Raw genomic sequence first — 24,476 nt, 5'->3', positions numbered from 1 at the left:
GGATTTCAGCTACAGCCATGAAAGATCTATCATCCATTTATCCAGAACAGACAAACATTGAGAGAAAAGTGTTGTTCAGAGTCAGATGCAGATACCATGCAGGTGGATCATCTGTAAGCCAGCAGCTTCTTGTCACCTCTGTTCCCTTCGTGACCCAGAAGATGAACTGTATAGAAGGACAGGGCTAGTGGAGAGAAAAGGGGCTCCACCAGCCAGAAAGCTCTGCCTGCCTCTCATGAAAAGATTGCTGGAACAGCAACTTTTAGATAGGTTTATGGCTTCAGAAATGTGGAAAAAGGTGTTTCTAGCAATGACAAGCCTCTTGGTTCGCTTAAGAAACTCTCTGCAAGCCAAATTGCATTTTTTAGAATGAATCAATTTTTCTGATAAATTTCCCTGGGTTAACAAAACAAAACATCTGGCAAGTTTATTTTAAATTTCCATAGCAAGAAAGGCTTAACAGAAAGTAATGATTTTAGTGAAGTGAAAGAAAAAGAGGTGATTCAGCATTCACAAAGTAGTCAAAAACAGGCTGCCAGCTCAATCCACTCTTGTAAGAACTGAAATATTTTAACACCTCAGGTTTATTCTAGGAAAAGTCCTGATGACTTTTAGTTCTTTTGCTTCTGAGTTTCCTCTGCCACCATCTATTGCTATTTTTCCCTGAGCAGTTGCAGTTCTAGCTGAGGTGTTAAGATGTAACTACTGCACTTAGTAGCTCAGTGCTTGATTTCTGCAGGAGCTGTCATCTAATTAATTTAGTGATTTGGGTCCACTGTGATGTAGGAAAGGAGACCCAGCAAGGCTTTCATTTTGCAGAATTGACATTCGAGTCACTGGAAGTGTCACTCGTGGAAACCCTGCAAAGTGGAATGAAATTATGTCATCTAAACAAATGTTTTCTCAATCACTCTACAATGCTGCTCTAATTAGGAGCTGAGCAAGAATGACATCCCTGCCCCATTGAGCTTAATGGCAGAACTTCTGCTGAACTCACTGAAGCATCTTTCTTCCTTGACACACTTTAAGATAACTATTGGAGGTGCTTGGGAATCTTGTAGGAAGTAATGGAGTTAACTTTGTTCAGTGGCCTGTGCTTCTTTCCGGACAGTTCTTGCTATATGATTATCCCTTCATGATTATTCTGTGGGGGTTTTTTTCTCCCCCTTTAGAAATAGGCTTAGACAGTTGCTAAATTTTACCCAAATATTTACAGATTTGCACTACGTTAAAGGACTCACGCCCTGTCTTTTGTATATCACTTCATGTTTGTAAAGGACTCCAAGAAATTTCAAGGTGAAATACACTGCATGCAAGTAAGGCAGTAATAATAATAATAATAATAATAATACCCTTTCTCAGCAAAAGGATGCTGAAAAACGATGAAGAGTGTCAGGCCAGCAAAAATCTCAAGAAAGTGAATGTCTTCAGGATTTATCCTACAAATGATATAAGAGCAAGAGATAATTTGAGAGTTGCTGAGAGCATCCCAGAGAGAGCATGTTTCTTTCTAAGCAAAGCAGGATGGATGTGCTGGTTGGAAACACTTAAACCACCCTAGAAACCAGTTAAAAAAAAAAAAAATCAGTCTGCTTCCTAATGGGTTTGCATGATTGGAAAAGGGAACATATGACAAAATTCTTGGAAAGCATTGACGAAAGCTGCTAAAGCAGAAACCGCTATAGTTCATGGGTGTCTTTGAGTCACACAGCCAGGAGTTACCAGTGCTGTCAGGCAAGAGAGGAACGTTTTCTAACTCTTCATGTGTTTATAAATGGCTTTGTTTCCTTCAGCTCTATAGTGCTGATGACATCTAAAGGAAGATTCATTTCCAAAGGACCATGGACTAAAGTACTGGAGAAACTTGGAGCAGCAGAGGGTTTTAGGTTAAAAGGTAACCACTTTTTAAAAAATACAGATTAAAAAAACCTTTGATGTATTTCCCTACCATGGTCCTAGTAATGGGACCTTTTGTCCTGCTTCTAAACTTTGCCTTGCCTATTTCTGTAAGCATGCACTCAAAACATCCTGGGAACAGTCATTTACTTATTTATTAAGGTTGTATCCACTGCAGCTTTGGATAACAGCATTCAGTTTAATACTGTATATTGAAAAAGTGTTCTGGCAATCGTTCTTAGAAGTAGAGTTCTTCTAGTTTTTTTTTTGATTTTCCAGACTTTTTAAATAAGGTAGTTTAATAATAGAACTATTGGTCTTTCCCCCAAATGCTTCAGAACAACAATTTTGATATTGTACAAACTTATTTTTAGGTGGCTCTCTCTTGAAACAAAATTCCAACTTGATGGCACAAAGTGTCTCTATTTCAACAGTGTCACATACTGCACTAGAATATTGTTCTATTGTAAATGTTTCTCTGATCAGCTGTAACTGTGAGCTTTTGGGCATGCTTTCCTTTTGCATGTGTTATACTAGCTAATGCCTTTCCCAAGCATGGAAGAATTTTGAGTATAAACGTCATGCCAGTAATGATAGTTCCAATAGACAGCTGAAACTGCCTGCTCTGACGGGTTCTTCCTTGTCTCTTTCTTCTTTGCTGGGTATCACATAGAGGCTATTATTAATTAATGGAAACATGCAACATGCAAATACAGTTAAACTTCAGCAGGAAAGTATTTCTTTAATGGAGAATACATAATTGGCCATGAGCCTTGCAAAGGCTGTGTGTGCACGTGTGTTCCTGTCCTCCTGCATTCTGTCCAACTGAGTGGGTGTATGGGTGCTTATTTGAAGACATGAGGCGCTCCTAATGTATGTGCTCTGATTTGCAGAAAAAATGGCTTTTGTTGGATTCAAAGGCAGCTTCCGCCCTGTCTGGGTGAAGCTGGTCACCGACGAGGATTCAGCTAAGATCTACCAAGCACTACCAATTCCTGTGGTGAAGAAAATGAAACTATGAGGACACACTGCTTTGCCTTCTGGCTACCAGCACTGCCCCCAATAGATGGACTACTGACTGCTTACAATAGGCACATTGCCAGAGTGTTCCAGAGATGTAGCATTTTGTTGTTCTTTTCAAAAAGAAATCTTACTGTAAGTAGCTAGAGCGGCCACGTGTGACAAAAAAGCATTCCTCTGTGATCAGCCTATGTTCTGTGATCATCAGCTGCTGTCCTGTTGATTTGCTCATTGATACCATGTTGACTCTCATGTTACAAAGCAAGGTTTGCCTCTCTGTTTTTACAAGGTGCTGCTTTTTTAGCACCCCTGTGACAGGCTAGTTTATGTGCTGCCCCTCAAAGGGTGAGTTCTAGATAGAAAGGCCATTGAGGATTATTGTTTTCCCCAACCTCTGAATTGTCATAACACTCTTTTTCTTTTTCCATGGTGTTACTAGCTGCTCACATAAACATGGAATGCCAATTCAAAGGCTGCCTGAAAATCTAGGATAAAAAGAGTATATTTGAACGGTTACCCAGATGCTGGGAAACTTGACTGGACAGTAAGAATTTACCCTAAAGCTTCAAAAGCTTCAAAGACATTCGATCAAGCTCTTTGAGGTCTTTCTGCATTGTACATGCTAACCCATGGCACACATAGCTGGGGAAAAAATGATAGAGGAGTGAATAAAGCGCACCAGCAGGGACTGATGAAACCATATCTTTCTGCTTGCTTAGAAAACAGTGGTTCTCCTATGGGTCGTGAATTTTTTAACAGTGTTTCTTCAGGTAGGGGGTTTTCCTTAGACAAGCAGCTGTAGGCTAACAGGAAAGAACTGTCAATCAGCACATACACTTCCTCAGCCTTTCTCATACAGTCCCTCCATACAACAATATTCAGGACCAAACTGGAGGGTTTATAGTTGCCAGCCAAAGATAGCATCCTGTCCACATCTCCAGTTTACAGCTGGCAATACTGGGATACAGCTTATTCTGCCTCAAACGGGGTGATTGTTTCACCTTTCCAGGGAGGTCAGAGGAAACAGGATCAGACTAGTCTGCTGTGTCTTGCTTTCCTATCGTGTCCTCAGGCTAAGAGTATGAGTATCTTAGGCCTCCTGGAAGAGTAATATGAGGCTGGCAGGTCATTGAGATAGGAGTCTTTGGGGTCTTACCAGGTAGCTGAAGAATTAGAGTGGGAACCCCCATAAGTAGTGGAATATCTTGAACCTCCTTTCCCCCTTCTTCAAAGCATAATCTTGTCAGCTAAAAATCTGGCTAATGAAGGCAGATGATTAGTGTGTCCTCCTGGGACATCTCTTGAAGCTGAGAAGTTGAACATTATCTTGTAAAACTTTGTAAGCACTTACAGTATTCRGTGATATTTCTGTCTGTTGCTCAGAAATGCTATCAAAGTGTCTCCTGTGGCTCTGGCTAGTCTAAGAAATCTAAGGAGGGATAAAATGTAGGAAGAATAGTTTTTCAAAGCACATAAAATTGTCAATTTTGCCAATAATATCTGTGTTTGTTTTCCCCCTTTGCCCCTCTCTGCCACCACTGCTACAAAAATTGTTCTGGTTGCTGATGGTGACTTTGTTTTGCTCTGTTTTAGAGCTCTTGTGACTAAGTTGCCTTTTTTCCATGGTATCCAAAATATATTAACTTGTGACTAGAATGAAAGAGCAGTGATTCTGAGTGCCATTCCAAAGGGTGGGCAGATGTCAAACTCTATAAGCCCTGTCCCTAATTTTTAGATTAGTTGCTCTGAAAGTCAAAGCAATCATGAGCAAAATTCAGGTAGTGCTGTAGGTTACATGCCCCTCAAGCCTCTCCTGGGTTTTGAAACTGGAAACGTTCTTTTCAGTCTTTCTATATAGCTGTTTTGAACAAGTTGAATGTCATGTGTGTTGTATTTAAGAAAAAAAAAGAAAGAAAAGATCCAAGCTTTCCCTCCCTTGCTTCTCAACAAGAGCCTCTTAATGAAGGATTTCTCCTTCCAGCACAACTATTTTTACTCTTTAGGCATTTGTGCCACTTCCAGAATGGGCAACACTTTTAAAAGGCAAACAAGTATTTTCCCAGTGTCTTATGATGGTTTGAGGATTCCACCCTCAAATCACAAACTATTCCTTGAAAAAGTTAGTCTCACTTATGTTTCAACCTTGATTATCCAAACCTCATTTATCCGATGGCCAAAACAGAGCCAGATCCCTGAAGTCTAGCAAATACAGTGAAAAAGACATTGAGTATGTCGGTCTGCGTTATCTCAATGTATACACTATCCTGAGGCAATTCTGTTTATATAATTGCACCCGTCACACTGTATTAGTGGAACACATGCTCTCAAGAGATGGACCAAAACAAGCATATTTCTTTCATGAACAATTGACAAACTGCRTGAAGGAAAGTAAGACTCAGAATGTTCCTGGTTTGGGATTTGGTTTTCTACAAAGCACCGTGGGTGCAGGGGTTGCCCTTTGTGGTGCACCATTTAACTGGGTCACTAACAGTTTCCCTTCCCCGTTCTTTGTGTAAATGCCTGGGAGGATCATGCCACGTGGGTCAATTCCCTAGACTGGTTTGTTCAGCTACTATAAGCATGTTGCATCTGTGCTGAAGTGTAGCTTCTAATTTTACAATTTTTGAAACTCTCAGGGTGAAATCATAAGACTTGGCTCTAGGAAAACCTTTTTTTTTTCCTAAAAAAAAATCTTGTCTTATTAAAAGAAAGAAGAAAACTTTTTAAGTAGCTTGTTCTATCATGTAAGGCTTGTCACATGGGGCCTGTTTGGAGTTAGGGCTGGGTCTCATGCTGTGAATACTTAGTATAGGATCACTGCAGTCTGCTAAGCCTGATGGATAATAGAGCATCATAGCAGAGTGTAACGGGGCAGATACTCCTGTGAAATGCAAAGCGCTCCCATTGACATTTATGGGATGAAGTCAGTGTATTACTCTGAAGGCAAAATTTAGCCTAATATCATCACCAATCAGCAATAGTTTTGTGCCATATGATTACTTTTTAATATTTGACTGTTCTAGAATTTGCACTTGCACATCTTGACTAGTGAATTAACTGACTGCTTGTACTTTGTACAATCTTTTAACAGTCCCTGCACAAGCTGCAGTTATCCTCTTTATAAGGTTTTATTACTACATACGTTCTCATGTTTGCCCACACAGACAGTTGCCATTGTAAGAGTGATTTTTTGATTGGATTTTGTTTGTTTGAATGTTTGGTTTTTGCATCTGTTCAAATGCTTGTATTACCTGTCGCCGAAATAGCTGGTCCTTTTTCGGAGTTAGATGTATAGTGTTTTGTACATTTTCTTATAGACTTCCCAAATGAAAAAGATATATTTTCTATTTATTTATTACAATGGCACTAAGACAACTAAATTGCAGACATATGAAGCATTTTTACTGGAGTTTAGCATTGTCCAGGTTGTTAAGGAGGTCGGCAATATGTCTTTTCCGATAATCTGCTTTGCACTTGAAAGCTCTCTATGTCAGCAGAATGTGGTAATGCATTGACTGTCTATTTTATGATGACAAGAGCTCTTGGAACATTAGTTCCAAAAGTTTGTGGCTTACAACTGAAATAATATGTAGTTGTTTGGAATACACATTGTTTATCAAAATAAATATTCAATGCAAATTTCCCAGTTTATTTTTGTCTCTTGTCTCTTCAGTATCACTCTATAACAATGAATCAGTATTTGCTGGATTATCTCCTGTTTTACCTAACTCAGTTTGCTCAGTCTGTTTTGATAACTTGCATTCGTGTCTCAGCTTAAATCTTAGTAGCTTGCTTTCCTACGAAAATAAAACTTCTGCAATTATGCTGGATCTAGCGTGGAGAGAAGCACACACAAAACTACACCTGCTGAGAGAAAGGTACACAGCATCTTACTTGCTGCAAAAGATGGCGGCTGGGGCCAAAAAACCTGTGTACATGTTGGCTGTCAGCACACACTGTAGCACATTTGACTATTTGCCCAGTCAAACTTGTGAGATCAGAGACAGGGAGACATGAAGGAAAGGACACGGGAGCAGGAAAGGGGATATTACAGTGGACAGACACAGGAAGGAGCTGGAAATACTGGGCTGTGCATAGAGCAGGTGGGGGATAAGGAAACGTAAAACAAAATCAACCAAAAACCAAACTTCTTTAGTTTCCCTGTTCACAAAACTTTTTTTTTTTTTTTATTAAATAGGGTGAACATGGAGGAGACATATATATGTAAATAATATAGAAAATATGTATAATTTTTTCATAGTAGGAAGCTATAAAGCCTTATGAGCATCCCACTATCAGGTCAAGTATTATTTCAACTGTAAATTTTCTGCTCTGGGACAGTGCCAGCTGAACAGACTCTGCTATAAAACTTTTTCAAGGCTCCAGAACTGAAATGGGATTTTTTTTTGGTGGCAGTAATCAGCATTTCTAACATCCAAGCACATATTTTTTAATCAAGTCTCAAAATAGTAATTAGTGCACTGGAGGATATGGCATCACCTGCCTAACTCCTCCAGGCCAGGAAACTAAAAATGCACCCTGCCTACTCATGTCAGATTGAAATTACTGATATGTTTGACTTCTCTAGATCAACTCCACGGGGAAAAAAAAAAAAAAAGATGAAAGCAAAGGCAACATTCTCACCCCACAGCACCATTGCAGGGAAAAAAAGAAGCGTCTATTTAATAGTGCAACAAGATCAAAGCTGGCAGAGCACTTTAAAGGTTTCAGTGCTGAGAACTATAGAGACTACCACAGGGGTAAGGGGCAGAGCTGGGCTTTTAGCATCCTGCCACACCTCCATGCTGCCTCCCTCCTGCCTGCCGCCTCGCTCCTGTCGTGCACCCACGTCCCTCCTCTCAGCAGCAAAGCTAGCGTGAGAAGGGTGTTACCTTTGATGTGGACCTACAGCCAGCAAGGCCTAAAAATCACAATTTAATTTTTTTTTTTCTTTAGTGGCCTGTCTAGAGGGATGTGGGGAGGAGTCATGGGCAACTTCGTAGCGCTTGTCCTGTCTCTCCCTGCCCCCTCTGCTTGCAGGGATGGATGGGCACCAAGTGCCCTCTGCAGCAGCAAGCTCTAGAGGACCACGGCCTCGTAAAGCAAACAGTTAATCTGCAGCCAGCCACAATGAGAGCAGGGGATGTGTGCACTGCTCTGGCAAGGCACGGCAGCCAGGTGGTAAAATCACAGCAGTGAGGATTAAACACGTGCACACCAAACCAATTCCAGAAAGCTTCATGTGGGGAGCAAGACATGAAGCTGGGGKGGGGGGGGGGGCCTTGCTGCCTTGCCCTCCACCTATCCTCCTTTCTCACTCGTCTCCCCACATCAGCTCCCCCACCCCTCGTTTCCTTTCCACCTTCCTTTCCCCGCTCTGTCTCTTCTCCTCTTGCAGAAGGAGCAAAACTCTTCCCCCAGAACCACATGGACCCTGGCAGCCATGAAGAAGATGATAGCAGCATCGGTTCACCCTAGTCTGTCGGCAGGCAAGCAGCTGTCACTTGCATTGGTGGCTTCTGGCCTTGCATGTGCCCCAGGATCACGGGATTTAGTGATCGGTTGGGTTTTTTTGGTACCTACAACACCTTGCAGGCCTGTTTGAGGGCTGAGGGAGGTCCTGATGTCCTCCTGGCCTGGGATCACCCCCCCCCCAGCCCACGCCAGGGCCTTGCTGTTGGAGAGTAAGTGATGTTTAGATCCAGAAGAAACTCTGCTTTTAATACATGGCAGCAGCGGAGTTTTTCACACTGTGAGGCAAATGGGAGGCTGTCGATGGAAAGCATCAGCAGATCCAGAGACTTGAATTTATTGGTTGCTTTCATGAAAACAAGTTATAACCTCAAGTTTATGTGTCTCCTCCCCCCCCCCATATGCCATTAATACCTTGGTTCTCACTAAACATATGCTAACCACAACAAAAAGAAAAAAGTCTCCCTTGGCACCTAAAGCATTAGGCACATATATAAAGGTGTCTGTTTTCCTCTAGGTACAGCTGAAGAGTTGTGTAGCTATTAATGGAAAGGACAGACAGACACTGCATGGCATCGGCCATCTCTGGCATACCTCTGCTTGACGCCCTCAATAAATAAGGAACGTAAAGGCAACTGTAAGTGTGTGTGAAAGTGATTTCTATGTATATACAGCCATTAGAAATAATAATAAACTATATACATAACTATGCAATTCATTACATCATTAGTCCCAATTGCCACATTTTTTTTATTGTTATATGTATATATTTAATATGGAACAGCTGAAATACATACTATAGCTGAATATACAAGCTAGACTATATATTAACTTTATTACCTTTTACATTATGCTTAATTCGTTAGGAAAGCACTAAGAGAGCACTGCTGCGGAGGCTGCCACAGCGCTGTGGGCAGGGCGCGATGTTTCCCCACCGCCGGCAGCGGCGGTTGCCTGCCCGCGCCTGCCCTCTCGCGGCCGCGCTGCCGCCCCGCGCTCGCCGCGCCCCGCCCCCCCCGCCCGCGGACGTTAACGGCCGCAGCTGGCGCGAATTTCCCGCCTTTGGCACGAGGGGGAGGGCGTCCCACGCCCTTCACAGGCCCGCCGCGGGCCCAGCGGTAGTAGGACGGGTGGCGTTGTTATAGGTTGTCCTCACAAAGGTCCCACAAGCGCAGAGGTCTTGGAGGGAAGGGGTGTTTCTGTTTCAGTGCGTCTGTAAAGATGAGCACTGAGAAAAGGTGGGCTGATAACACTGCTGTCACTGTAACTGTCCACCCAGTCGCCCTTCAGCAGCAACTTGGCATTTTTCCAGCATTGGTTCCCAGTGTAATCCCCTTAAATACCCAAATAGAAGATGGCAAAGTAAAACCTCCAGAAGCACTGGTCTGGAGGGAGAAGCTGTTGTGTGGGCTCACCTGTGGAAAAGGGACTTATGGGGAGCAAGCTGAAAACCCTTACAGCTTTCACACTGCTCGGCAAAACTTATGCTCACTGTAGGTCAGCTTTTTATAAATCAAGCACTTGGCAAAACTTCATTGGAAATATGTTAGTGTATTATCTGGCAAAGTTTTAGAAATTAGTACATCTTTATCTGAAGTGGCTGGCCTTTTAAGGGGGGGGGGAGTTTAAGGAGTGGTTTTGTTGTTTTTTCCTTTTTTTTTTTTCCTCTCCCCCCCCTTTTAGATGTTGCGTTGGACAATGGAAAAACAGGGGATGGGTTGAATCACTAACCAAGAAAAACCCAGAGAGCTTGGCTCTTGCATAAACTCATTCTTAGCCCAGCACGACAGTAATATTCTCAGCTGAGTGTCACAATCTTATATTTAGTCTCTTCTGAGCAGTAAGCAAATAACAGAGCTGTTAACAGAGCTGAGCATTTTTCTCATCACTAAAAGACTTCAGGATGTTCCCCCTCCTTTGCTTCACAGAGCAGCAGATGGGCAAAACTCACTGATCCAGTTCTTTGATTACTTTCTCCCCTGCCCTCCCCTCCAAAAAATTTGCTAGACAATAAAAAACATTGTTTGGCCAATGCCCAAATTAAAGTGCTTTTTATGCAACACTTGCAGGTCTTTGGATCAGCCACTCTATCACCTTCCACCAGAACGTTAAGCCAATTTCTTTTGGCTTTTTCAGCCCCAAAGGGCCATTCCAGCAACTGACTCAGAGACTGTTCTGCCACACCACCTTCTTTCAGACCAAAAGGATGGGGGAGGGATGTGCAGAAACCACTGCTGTGACTACACCCTTCCTTCCCCTTGCCCCTCGCAAGTCTTCTTCACAAAACACACCTTCAAAAGCTCCTTCCTACACTGATCCCTTAGCTGTRGCGTTGAATTCACCATGTACAGCCAGTGTACAATCTTAAAACAAAAACCCAGGGAGCGCTTCATCACCCTGTAAGTAGAATAATTCACAGTTTCTGGATCTGATTCTTAGCTGAAATATCTCAACAGTCAAGAACAATACCAGGATACAATAAGAAGTGGCTTGCAATAATAGAGCAGTGGTAGGCCTCAACAGGAAATCATTCTGCAGAAAGACCCTTAAAAATAAATAGCTTTCCTCTTTTTGCCAAAGGGTTGAAAGTAAGGCTAGGGCGAGATCATGACTAAAATCCCAGTACAACAGTAATGTCAGCTTTTGTCTTCTATGTTGTAACTGTTCAATAAGTGATACAGGAGGGAGAATGTTTCTTAAAGTGCAGATGCCTTGTATAAAACCCAAGGGACTCTCACTTGGAAGTGACACCTTAGGAAATCATTGCAGCTGATTTGGCTTTTATTTCTGGTTTCTATTCTTCCATCTTCAGTAAACTGTACTGTTATGTCATTTGGCCATTTCTTGAACCTGATACAAGCCTCAGATCTTCTCTGTTACAAACCTTAAGTAAGTTGATTTTCTCATCCCATGTAGTAAGAAAGACCACCCTGATTTAGCACTACTGACATAAATAAGAAATATATTCCTTACTAGGAAATTTCCAAACCTTAGTAGGGTTACTTGAGAATTGAACAATATGGCTTAATTGGTAATGCTATATGGAAATGTGATTTGTTTTTGTTTTTGGTTTTTTTGGGGGGGCAGGGGATAGAATAGAAAGTGGAGTGAAAGTGACCTTCCTGTGGGTCAAGTTACATAGCTAATTAGACCACACACACACACACACACAAAAAAAAAAAAATGTAGCTTCTTCATTAAATGCATATAGCTAAAATAAATCAAAATCAGTTTCTCAAAAAATCTTCTACTCAGCTGGTGTGTCAAGTGCCAAAACACATACATACCTATTTTTCCACTAAGCTCGCTGGTAATGCTATCATAACTACAATTAGCTAAAGTTCACATAGTTATTAACATGTTTTACAGCAACAGAAAGGCAACAGCTGACTAGAAAGGATTGAGAAGTAGTAGGGCATGGTTGTGGATATGATACGCAAGATGAATACTAAACTCTTAATAGAAAAGGTTTGTGTAATTTAACATATGTACTAGTTTGAAACCTCACAAGATTTCATTTTAGATGGGAGCATGAAAACTGACTCATTCTTTTGCAGCAGAATTCGAATGAAACAAAACTGCATTGAGGAGAAGGGATTCAAAAAAAAAAAAAAGCATACAGGATAAATTGCAACCATAGATCTGGGAAACATCATTAAACAGTGATGAAATATGAACTCACATATTAAGGCTTTATTTCTTTTATTGACTCAGCAAGTGCTCAACTATGAGTTGTTTTTTTTTTTCAGTTAAAAACTTATTTATATATACAACTTATTTGTATATAATGCAGCCTTTCTCATTACAAAGAATTTATATAAGTTACAGCAAGATCCATGTTACTTTGTGGAGATGTTCAAGAAACAGCTATTTGTCATTGCTAAAGGACTTGTACCTTGCAAGCAAATGCATCATCCTTGCTGTTCACCTCTTTCCAAAAGATAAGGAAGTTTGCCAACACATGCTGCCAACAAAGGGAGTTTCCTGTGTACCTGAAATAATTTAAATATTAATGATTTTGTAAGTGGACAAAGCAATAGTCATTGGTTTACACAGAATTAGTGGTCACATCATCAACACAAAAGTAAGTAAGTCCAGGCTATTTTAAGACACAGCTGAGGTTTAGTTTTAAAAACAATACTTGTTACAGGCAGTAGAGTCAGGCCCACAGTCTTTTTGGAGGTTATCACTTAATTACAAAAGAAATTGTATGCACACAAAGAAAAAAGTCACAGTTATAAGCCTCATGAATTAGAGCAGCCTGGTCCCTGATCAGTAGTAAATTAGGGTCTATTATGTCCAAATACAACCAGGCAGAGGCACAAAGTCTGGAAAAAGGGCAGCATGGGGATGGGTGGGTGGGATTCAAGTTCCTGTTGCTGAGAAGTGCCAAAAAGTAATGCATTCTCTTTCCCTGGTTTATTTCATTTTTCAAGCTAAGGCTATTACTAATAGGATGATGATTATTATTACAGCCTCAGCAGGCATGGAGTCATCTGAGCATTAGAAATCCTGACATAGGTCGCCCCCCTGCTGCTGATTTGGAGCCCGGAGTATCTGAAGGCATCCTAAGCAGGGATGAGTTATGGTATGTCACAAAAGGGAAGATGCTGCCATTACAAAATAGTGYAGAGCTGCACGGGATCTCCAGGTGAGTGGCAGTGCCCCAGCACCAATGCAGTCCCAGCTGGAGGAGCAGGATGTCCTCCTCTAAACAGGGAGGCTGTATAGCAACCTTGTGTGCCGCAGAACCATATATTTGCTGGCCTTTGCCAGGAAGGCTGGGAAGCTCTCTTAAACTGTCCCATTTCTCCCTCCCTCAAAAACACACCCATTTTCTGCTCTTAGTAGTATTTTCCTGCAAAATTACAGCAGCATCACTCATGGCAGGTCTAGGCTGGAAATCAGTTTATTCATACCCCAGTCACATGGACTATGTTTCAATTATTTATAAAGCCAAATGGTGATCTATGTGATAGTCTGGAGTGATTCTCACTGCTATACTGTAGATTTATACAAGAAGTACAGCACCTTGCTTTTTTGCCTTTTGAAGAAAAGCAAGTGCTATATCCTTTGCATGTAAAAGATCATTTGCATGACACAAAAAGTGCCATTTGTGTCTGTGGGTAACAAACTATTCATATGTCTGCAGACTCCTTGCGAAATTGAGGCTGAAGTAAGTGAACCATACAGAAAAACTACTGAAATCAGCAGTTTGCATGCAGCAATGCTAGACCTTTGAAAAAACAGATCATTTCCTCCCAAGAAACTAAAAATTCTGCATCTACAGCTAAATTACCAAATCAAGTTTGAAAATTTGTATGTTTAGAATCCTGACAGAAAGTCTTAACAGGAAAACACATATGACAGAGAATGCTATGATGCCATCACATTACATGCAGTATGAAACTGTGACTGAGGTATATAGTGACTGTAACTACTAAGCGGGAAAGAAGCTGGTACTTCAGCAACAACCAAGTTAACAGAAAGTATAAAATAGGGACTGGAAATACATAATGCCTAAAAATATCTCATGTAGTATTTGTTAATAACAACAACATCACAGCATAGGCAAGAAAAGTATCTAATGTCTGTGCAATAATTCAAAAAAAATTTCCTTTTTTTCAGAAATTCTTTATTAGAATTCTTACTGTTAATTCAAGTGATGGATAACAAAATATTTAACACTTGTCTTTGGATTAAGGCTGGAGGATGGTGTAATGTTTGATAGTAATGTGTTTGTTAGACCAATCTTCTAAAAATTAATCAGAAACTACATTGCATAGACCTTTTCTGCTAAAGATACACTGTGTCTTCAAACAAGTGGCATTACCAGACTTTTCTGCTGGAAGAGAAAAAAACAACAATGCCGAAAAAATAACAGTGGAGTATCTTTCCTTTATGACTCCAAGCAGTTCTGCAAATTTAAGTATTACCTGAATCCAGTGGGTTTTATTCCTGCTAAAATTTCACAGTATGAAAAATCTAAAAACAGTTTCATGAAAAAAATAGCTTATTTTATTCTACAGTAAAAATTATCATATGAAAGTGTATCAAGATGCATAGTAGGATGAAAATGTCGAGTTAAAAATATCACAGTCCTGATGAAACAAATATTTGTAAAAACAGAAGCATCTCCGTGCCTCTTATCCAAGTATGTGCTCTTTGCATTTCTACAAGCATGTAATGACATTAAAAAAAAAACTCTGAAAAAGGTAAATACTGTTTCTCCTTGAACAGAAAAGGAAATGAGCCACAGATAAGACTTAAAATTATTTCCAGTCTTTGCTAAAGCCCAACAGAACAGTGGCCAAAAATGAGACAAAAGTAGGTTGTTTCATATCTTAACAAAACAGTATTTTAATTTTTGAGTTCCTTTTTGAAGAAAATTGAAAGCATTTAGAAAGAAACTGTGATGGACATATGAAGTCTTTTTTTTTTTTTTTTGAAGTCAAAGCTGACATGACTTTTCAAAAAAAGAGAGACAACAAAAAAAATCAGAAATCCTGTTGGCTGAGTAGTTTTTAAGTGTGTCATAACAGAGTTARAGATAGTATTTTCAAAATACATACTTCAGCTAATAATAAGCGTATCAACAAAGCTAAAAACACTAAAAGAGAAGCTGCAAAAGAAATGGGAACAATCATCTTCCCTGCTAGCAAATGATTTATATGAAGAAAATACTATGCGGCAGATACAAGACTGGTAAGGGACATGGTTATATAGTAAACTTTATTAGTTTACAATGTGTAAATCTTAGCAATGTAGTAATGACTACACCTGGAATCTTTTTTTTTTTTAAGTGAACATTGACATTACCTGTATCTCTTAATTAGTAAGATTTAGTTAGTGAGGATGTTTTGTTGTAAGTTCAGCCGTTGCTGCACATAGCACTTCCCTTGGGTCTTCTGAGCCCTGGTCCTAGTAATTTAAATGTCAGCTTTCCTACTTACTTTGCTTGACAGAGTCAAGTGTGAAATAAATAGGGGATGCACTTGTACTAACTAGGAATTTCAGTTTAAATGGATTTTTTTTTCACTGAAACAGATAATGCATGCAGTATACATTGAGATTATCTTGAGGGGACAAAAAAAAAAAATCAGCTTCATGCCAGTGTTTTATCAGAAATAGTCAGTTACAACTGCACTAAGTAGCAAAAGCAAATAAGTCTTTATGAAGTATCACTGACAAACTGCTTTTTTTCCCCCCCAAGAAGGCCACTTGGGTTAAAAATACAAAGAAAGATAACTAAGGAAATTTCTCAGCTTCCTCTTCTTTCTCTCCATCATAATTGCTTTGCTTTTGAAAGCTAACATCTTCAAATACCGAAAAAAAGAGCAGGCAAGAAAAAAGAATAGAAAGCTAATGCTTCAGTAAACAATATTATATTCAGGCCTCTTAAATCAATATGAAGTAATATCTGGTTACTTAACACTGAACCAGTATAAGTGCTGTGGTCCAAAAGCCTAATCAGTTTTAAGAAAAGGAAACAAGTTGTTTTGAAATAGAGTTATGAACTCCAATATCAGGGAAAGACTCAGTGATGAAGTTCCTTCCAGATGCCCTATACTTAGTAGCATATTTAAAACATCATTTGTTGGGTGTAAGGCAGGAAGAAGGGAAAAGGGTAAGAAAAAAGGAAGACAAACAACCTTCTTCAATGCAGTGTTTTGTATTTTATAGTACATTTCAAAAGCAAACCCCAAGTTATTATTCCTATTAAAACGCTAGAAAGTAAACAAACATTTAAACAGGCTATTGGACATAAAACACGCCTGCATTTAGCATAAGCAATGCAAGAACCTTTACAAATAAAAATAAAATAATCACATCCAAGTGGACTGACTGGCTGAATTTCAGCAAAGCTGTTTCTCTGATTTTAAGAAGGCCTCCAGGTGCTCTACTCTTAACTACAAAGGGAAAAGACAAAGCCTGCTCAAAGTGTGGAAGCAGGGATTTATTAATGGCTGAAACAAGTATCTCTTTTCAAAAGGGCTGTATCTGTATCATAGTATGTCCTCCTCCTTAGCATACTTGCTTTTATATTGTTTGTGTACTATTTTTGCATCGCATGATTATTCAGCTCAGGAATAAACCAGTTTGATTAAAAACAACAAAAATTATGTTGTGTAACATTAGGAAAACTACAGACCATTTCCACACATTTCTGATCATGATCAGAATAGATTTATTTTTCTATGCAAGTTGTGTAAAACAAACAAACAAACAAAAAAAACCCAAACAAACAAACAGTTGCACTTGACCTAGGCTCATCTTTTGAGACAAGAAACAATATTTAAAAAAAAAAGGGGGGGAGGGGGAACGACAGGGCAGGACTACTAAACCACAACACTTGACAAAATAAATTAGTTATGAACAAGAAATGGCCCATGCCCCTCCCCCCCAGTACAAGGCAATGCAATACCCAAATATCTGCAAAGACTTTTCTCAGCTGCTTTGTACTTTCAGATTAATGGTGGAAGTAATATAGTGAAACCTTAAGAAATACATGCTTTTAATTTTTCCACTCAAACAAATAGGCAAGGACCTGTTTAGTAAACAGCAGTAGGAAAGATTTCTTTAATCATAAATTCATACAAATATCATCAAAGCAAATATGATGATCACCTGGAATCATCAACATTATTTAGTCTTTATGAGCAAGTACAGAATCCAAAGATGGGTTAGCCTGTCTCTCAAACATTTAACTAAATTAACCGGTTATACACAATTTTAAAGCATTACTGTTTCATTAAGTAAAGCCTTTAAAATAATAAAACATTAGGTTCAGTGACATCTTTTATTTTGGAACAAGCACTCAGCAACTCAGTTTCCCATTTCTGATATTGAAGTATTCTACACAACCAACCATTATGGTTCAATTAGGACCTTTCATCCAAAACACTTGGATTTTAGCACCTTAAAAATCAAAACAACATTGTCTTAGCAGTATCAAATGAAGACAGCTAATACAGTGCTCATCCTTTGAAAAAGGACATGGAGCATACAAACTAAGGGCATTTAGTGAGGAAAGGGGGAAACACAATTCTAAGCCATGCATTTGAATGAATACAGTTTAAATAATAAAACCCTCCTAATTATACAGCCTTTTGAGGAGGAATTTAATTTGCTTCCATACATCAAACTTCATTGTGTTTAAATCAATGTTCATTTACAACCAACATTTCAGTCAAGAATCTATTAAAAAAAAATCTGTTTATTAAACATCAGTGAGTGACCCGTCTAACTCAAAGTTTAACTCTGTACAGTAAGCAGTGCTTTTTCAAAGACTTATGCAAACCTTTAAACTAGCAAAACAAATTTATTACAGAGTTAAGGCTACTTCTTCCAACTCTCTCTAGATACTGCAGCATACATATTTGCTTCCACAGGCACAGTTCTTTGACAGCAGTAGCAGTTTGAAYGACATGAATCAGATTTTTCCTTTCACTCGGACAGTGTTCATGCTAATACTGTAATTCCATTAACCTCAATAGTATCACTTCTGATGGGTAGAGAATCTCCTTTCTGCACTAATTTCTTTACTGATTAGGAGTGCATTAGCTGAATCTCTGCCTAGTTTCTATTATGCTTCTAGGCACTTACGTGTATTTTTGAGGGGGGCAGACAGAAGGGTTCTTGTTTTATTTTAAAGAAACAGACAGTATAACCAGATAAGTCCTAAACCTTATGATTTCAGGCATCTTTGGCCACGGTAACACTATTCTTTGCAATTTCAGGCAGTTTTGCCCACTGAATCCAGCAAAACTGGCGCCCAGAAGCATCTTTTAGCAAAGTATCCTGCTACCTAGCAGCAACTATGAATCAATGACTAACTTGTGTACTCAAGATGGACAGTTGCTACTACAGCTGAACACTAGTGCATTCTGAGACTGTATTCCTTCTTTTCCACTTTATTTGTAACGTTAGATGCACAGATTCATACGTTAAACAAACCCATAAAAAAAATTACAAACTAAAGTAGTCAGTCTCTGGTATTAAACATTACCTGTGCTGTTGCTAAACAAATGACCAACATTAATGAGTAAACTGGTGTATTTGAACATGAAAGTCTTAACATCAGTAATCTCTGACTCCTTTMCCCCCCAGTGAAGCCAGGAATTGTATGGCAACATCATTTCCCTTCCAGGAACAACAGAGCAGTATTCAGTCTGGTTAATGCGTCCGTCATAGATCATCTCTCTGCTTGGTTGCTCGGTTGTCCTCTTTGATGCCTTCAGAATTCYTCTCTGCGTCCTTTTTCTTCTTTGCTTTTTCAGGTTTTGTTTTGTTTTTTCCTTTCTCACTTTCTTTTGCTCCTTTGCCAGGATAAACCTGACCTTCCAGAGTAACATCCGCACACCTTTCTTGATTTACCAGAAAGTCTTTGATCTCCCAGGCATAACCACCATCACGTAGCATAAATATGGCACGATTGGAGCCAACAATAAACCTAGAGGAAAGATATATATATTTCTTCAGTTACCTTTGTGCCTTTCAAGTGCTAAAACATTTTGCTTCAATTCAGAGCAACTCCAACACTGAGATACACATGTAAGAGCGGTAAGCTGGTCTTCTTGTTTGGGGGTGGGGACAGAATTTACAAGCACATGTAAGGACAAAAAGTATTAAGTTTACAAATAACCAGATAGAGTTAAGAATATGAAGAGCACTTAAGGATTAATTTGGCACTACATGAAAACCACTAATAGTTATTAAATCTGCTTCATACACTTACTGTAATCCTTCTCAGTATCAACTCAAGAGTGCAACATTCCTCCGTTTCAAAATGATCCTCTGTCTCTCTCAGATAAAAATGCATTTTTAACCAAGGGAATGAAAAGCCTTTTGTGGTAACAAGACTTCCAAGTGTGATGTTTTCTATCAAGCATGTAAAGGCAAACTATTGCAGCTAAAACTGATAAATGTCTGAAATGTAATGAGGAAAAAAACTAGGCTATACATATGCCATGAGTAAGTGTTAAAAAGATCGGTGCGCTACACCAGAATTTTTCTAGAATGACTTAAAGAAAAACAAATCGGTATACAAACTGATACAGAAACAAAGAAATAGTGACAGGGCATGGGGGTAGGGGTGGAGCACAGCATGAACAGTTAAAAAGATATTCAGGAAGGAAGAAAACAAGGGTTCTGTAAAAGCAASAAGTTTATCCTTGCATGCAGCTGCTTACCTTTGTACATCATAGTTTGCATTGAAGAGGCTGCCTTGCCACAAGCTAGTGATTTCTTCCGTCTCCTTTTCAGTGGGCTCTCCCGACACTGTGACAAACATCATCAGCGTCTTCCCCTTTTTTGTCAACTTCAGGATACTTTCAGGCTTGCCTGGATCAATTTTTGAGAAATCTATTGGTGCTGGAGGCCTCTTGTGTTCAGGAAGATCCCCCTCTTCGATGTCATCATCTTTCTGTTTTGAAAAGGAAAAAGAGACTTTAAGCTTAATGTTCCCTTTTATACAACCCTCAACTCCCACAGAACTGTTCTTTTTTGAAACTTCCCATTGTTTAGAGAATTACTCTGCTTTGATAAAAAGAAAGCTATGTTTGGTTTAATGATGGAGATTCTAAAGCAAACAAAAAAACCCAACAACAACAAAAAGAGCAAGTTGTGTCTCATGATACTTTACTAAGAATGCTGTTCTCATTTATAAGCCCCTAAAAGATGCACATTTTTATACTGACAGGTAGAATCTCATTTTCCTGTGTGTTGAGAAAAATTCCAGCCTCAAGGCTAATTCAGTTTTACTCCACCTGAACACTATATATTTCTATGAAACTATGAAGAAACAAGCATTATTTTGTGATGTTAGCAAGACGAACTGAAAAAACAGAATGGAAGAGCTTCATACACATATAAGTTTAAAAAAAACCAAAAGTATGTGCACCTGTGTATTGCTTTAAGAGGCTTCAGTATTGAGAACCACATGATTACTTGAGAATTCCATTTTCCTTTTTCTGAACAAATAAAAAACACGAGAATTCAGAATTTCAATGCTCATGCCGCAAGATAACTTTTAAAATAAAAGCTCCATGATTTTCCGAATGCACAGATGAAGAGAAGGTGGCATTCTGACAACACGATTAGTTGAAAAGACCAAATCAATGTTATAAAACAAACAAAAACAAAACAAACTGATGCCTCTGCTGAGGTTGACAGGCATTTAAATATTTGGGAGGCAGAATTCAAATTGCTGCCTTTTAAAACAGTGTCTGACAGAGAGGAGTGAATATAGTGAGAACTCGTATTAAGCCAGGACTTGATTTCTTAACAGTATTTATAACCACAGAATATCCTCCTCCCTCCCCCCAAAAAACCCTCAGATGTCTTATACTGGCATCCACCCCAAGCACTAAGAAATCAGCAGGAATTAAGGTAGATATTTTCAGTGTTGTTTTGACTTCAAACACTCAGCAAAAATATGTATCACTCCATTAGGAAATATGAATCGTAGCCATATCTAAAGATATTCTCCTCAGAAGCCTCAAAGCTCAGGAGCCCAGCTTGATTTTTAGATCTAAGTATGCTTTGCATTCTCGTCTCTGCACACGCATATTCAAGTTCACACAACACTATCCTCTTAGCACAGGCAGTGTCCCATACCCTTTAAAGGTTAAGCTTTCACCAGTGACCTTTGTTCTTTTCCCATCTCAGTTATGTAGACTTGGCTGTCTTTCTGACAAGGGAGTTTATAATTTTGTTTCCACAGAATAAAAGTTGTAAAAGGCCTAAATTTGATCCTTTCCTTCCTTACTACTTACATATTTGCTTCAACTTTGCACGTTTAAAGCATGCATTTAAATAGTTCATATGCCTTTGAAAATTCCACAGTAAGTGAATCAGGAGCAAAGGAGAGCCCCAGGAAAGTCCCACTGCCGTCACTAAGTGGGAACAATGCTTATTTTAGGGGGAGCTGGAAAATGGTCATATTTGTAAAGTACTGTGAAAGTATAAAATCTTATGTGATTGAAGTGAAAAAACATTCTTCAGAAGTAAAAGCAARTCAATCCTAATTTTATACTAGTTTGGTTAGCACAAAACCAGCTTGCTTCTCTTTACTGAAAAAAGTCAGAAGTAAAAGTTTTCAAATAATCTTTATACAATACAGAAATCAACTATGGCTATAGTGACAACACAACTTACTAATGAATATTACCTACATTCCTTAACTATTCAACTAAATGCTTATAAAGCAGTATTGTTGCAGTTTGAATAGAACTGTCTATTATAAGAAACGGTCAAAAGCTCCCCTTCATGCATGACACTTCTTTTCTTGACGATCCCATACAAACTATCATGCAGTATTATATTTAGAAAGCTACCTATAAAATAGAAGACTGGAAGAAAAATGTAAGCTTTTGCTTTGAAGTGTCTGGCAGATTCACTTGTTTAGACACTAACATGAGGCTTCAGAGAGAAAGCAATACATAGATAAAGCAACAATTATAGATTCCTCCTCTCTTTTCTCCTCCCCTCAACTCCTGTTCTCATATWTTTCTCATTAACTCACTAGATTTTTTTTTTTTTAAATATTCGCAACACATACCACCCAATTCCTTAGCATATTAAATAATCCTAGCTCAGTCAAGCCTGAGGAACACTGAAACTTATCACAATAATGAACTGTGTTAAAAAATATGACATTTTAGTTACAGAAAGACCTCCAGACCAGATTCTTAGTTCTGTCTCCAGCTCCTCTGCATTCAAGGCTGCTGGAAATTCCCCTTCCATGAGAGAAAGCCCTAGGTGGCATAAACCAAGTGTACTTTCCCTACCCTGTTCCTCCTCCACTGGAGGCACAGGCTAAGCACACTGAATGCTGGTAAATCACAGCCTGTTTACTGATCCCAGAGTAGCAAGGCATCAAAATTAAGATCCTTTAGATTCTCCAACTTTGACAAGCCTGGTCTACTCTAACCCATTCAAAGGGACTCAAAAGTTTGGAAAGTTACTTTAGTAGCAACTTTGCACACACCTCCCCCCCTCCTTTACTCTATCAAAACTAGCTTAAAAAGAGCTGAAGATTACAACCAAGTCTTTAACAAACACAGTGTTGAGAAGGAAGTGTTACTAATCTTTCAGAAGTTAACACATATCCTTGTATAATCAGAGTATTTTAAGCAGTCCCACAAGTGAGAAAAGGGGATGCAAGAAGACAGAAGATATACATGAGTAATCTTCCTTAAAGCTTTAGTTTCACATTCTGCAGCTGGGCCGCTTAAGCAACCCTTATCTCTTTTCCCCTTCCCCATGCTTGTCTTCCGCTAGCTCACTCTGCCAGTAAACCAGGCAGCCACGCAAGCGATGGTGCCAGCCCACAGCACAAGAGATGGAAGGGAAAGGCGTACGCTCCTGGGACAGCTGCTGGAAAACTGCCTCAGCCTTGCCAGGCTCCCCAAGAACGTTACAGCCACCATCTTCCAGTGCCTCCACATTCATTACCACGGAAATAGAAAGTAGCAGGATTCATCTCACCGAGCCAACACTAATGAGACTCGACTTTGTACAGATGTGTGCCCTGTGCCCTTCACTCCTACTCACCCAAATGCATAACGGCCCCTTTGTCTCTCTTAGTCCCTCCCCCATCAAGGCCATTCATGCCCTTTCTTTTTCCATATCCTCTAGCCACCCCCCTCAATTCTTCCATGTTCCTCATATATATCCTAACTACTATCCGGCAAAATGCCATACTGACCATCCAGAAGACCAAACAGAACCCCTAATTGTGAGCCCATGTCTCAGTTACTTTTTTCTTCCAGGGCTTTGGCGGCATGTGGATTCCTCAGTGGCCAAAGCCGGGAGGCCCTCCAGCTGCTCAGTCACATCTCTGTACGAGGCGGCGACAAGCATTTGTGCAGCACATGGTGAGCTGAACCAGAGACCTGCTCTAGCTAAAGAGAAAAAACCCAGAACAGCTTCCTCACCCTATTTGCCACATAGTTGGTACAGAACATAAAGCCAAAGATTCATAACAGCATTAACTGGAGGTGTCTCTCCTCCATCCATCCAATTAATTCATAAAATTAAAGAAGCTTATCTTTAAGATTTTTCCCACTAGGCCAAATTTGGTTGAAGTTGCCCAAAAACATCATTTAAGCCTTGATTTTTTTTTTTTTTTTAGCAAGTCAGGACTATCTGGTCCATGGCTGATAACACTAACAGAAGGTAAAGTTTGTTTTTTTACAGGTTTTATTTAACTCATATTTTAGCTCAATTTTCTAGCAATCTTCCTTTCTGAAGAGAGAGCAACAGTAACAGGTCACGGAATGACGAAGTCCAGAAGATGCCAAGCAAGTTCCTAGGCAAATATCCTTACTTCTGTTAGCTACTGTTTCTGGGCTACGTATGCAAAACCTATTTCTCCATTTTGACATACTGGTATAACAAGTAATACATGTGAGACAAAACCTTTCACTCTAGTATCTCCTCCAGTTTTTGTTCAAAACATTCTAGAGAAGAGCCTCGTGAGGAGGAACAAAAGACACAGATGAATGCTTTAGCATTTATAGGAAGATGATGAGAGAAAAAWAAATTAACAAAGAGCACCAAAAAGTGGCATGACAACCACACTGAGAAATGAGAGTGACAGGCAACTGTCAAAGAAAGGTAAGGGAGCAGGTTGATAAGGATGAATGGTAGCAAGAGAGAGCTGGAATTAGCTGGAATGGTTACAGCCAGGCATGGCAGGTAAGGAAAAAAGCAAACTGCAAAAAAAAAAAAGCACAAACAAAAGAAGAAATCTAGTCTGTAAGGGCAAATATTCATGCCTTTTGCTATCCATCCTACTGCAACAAAATTGGTATCCTTCAGTACTCCAAAACTGCTGGCATTTGGAGCTAACGAGGCTACTGACATRCACGAACAGCACGTGTTTGTAAGAAAAGGTCTTTCAGCAGTCGATGGTCTCACGTTGCAGGGAGGAAGGCAGGCAGACGGGCCGGCCGGYGGGACCCGCTGCCGGCACCCCCGGCGTGAGCGCAGCCCTGGGGGCGCTGCCGGCCCCACCGCGCCCTCGGCCCGCCAGACCCGGCCCCAGGCAAAGGCGGGCAGCGCCAGGGGCCCCAGGGCCGCGC

General features: G+C 39.8%; 2 protein-coding genes across 3 annotated transcripts in view; one reads left to right on the top strand and one right to left on the bottom strand.

Annotated features, from left to right (window-relative positions):
• The window catches only part of CEMIP (cell migration inducing hyaluronidase 1), a 52,970-nt gene extending 50,053 nt beyond the window's left edge, over window positions 1-2,917 (top strand). For both annotated transcript variants that reach the window (XM_026060569.1, XM_026060568.1), the window contains exons 27-28: window positions 1,794-1,894; window positions 2,790-2,917. In XM_026060569.1, the coding sequence (XP_025916354.1) occupies window positions 1,794-1,894; window positions 2,790-2,917 (229 nt within the window). The remainder of the gene's footprint in view (window positions 1-1,793; window positions 1,895-2,789) is intronic.
• Window positions 2,918-16,939: 14,022 nt separating this feature from the next.
• On the bottom strand, window positions 16,940-23,256 carry MESD (mesoderm development LRP chaperone). Its single transcript, XM_026060604.1, has 3 exons — window positions 23,150-23,256; window positions 19,581-19,813; window positions 16,940-18,841 (listed from the first exon to the last, which is right to left on the bottom strand). Exons 1-3 carry the CDS (start codon window positions 23,174-23,176, stop codon window positions 18,577-18,579), a joined length of 525 nt encoding a protein of 174 aa, XP_025916389.1. The 5' UTR covers window positions 23,177-23,256; the 3' UTR covers window positions 16,940-18,576.
• Between the last annotated feature and the right edge of the window lie 1,220 nt (window positions 23,257-24,476).

This window comes from Apteryx rowi, unplaced genomic scaffold, assembly GCF_003343035.1.
Source record: "Apteryx rowi isolate R43461 unplaced genomic scaffold, aptRow1 scaffold_17, whole genome shotgun sequence".
NCBI classification, from domain to species: Eukaryota; Metazoa; Chordata; class Aves; order Apterygiformes; family Apterygidae; genus Apteryx; species Apteryx rowi.
The sequence above is the reverse complement of the archived record's forward strand: the minus strand, read 5'-3'. Positions and strand labels throughout refer to the sequence as shown.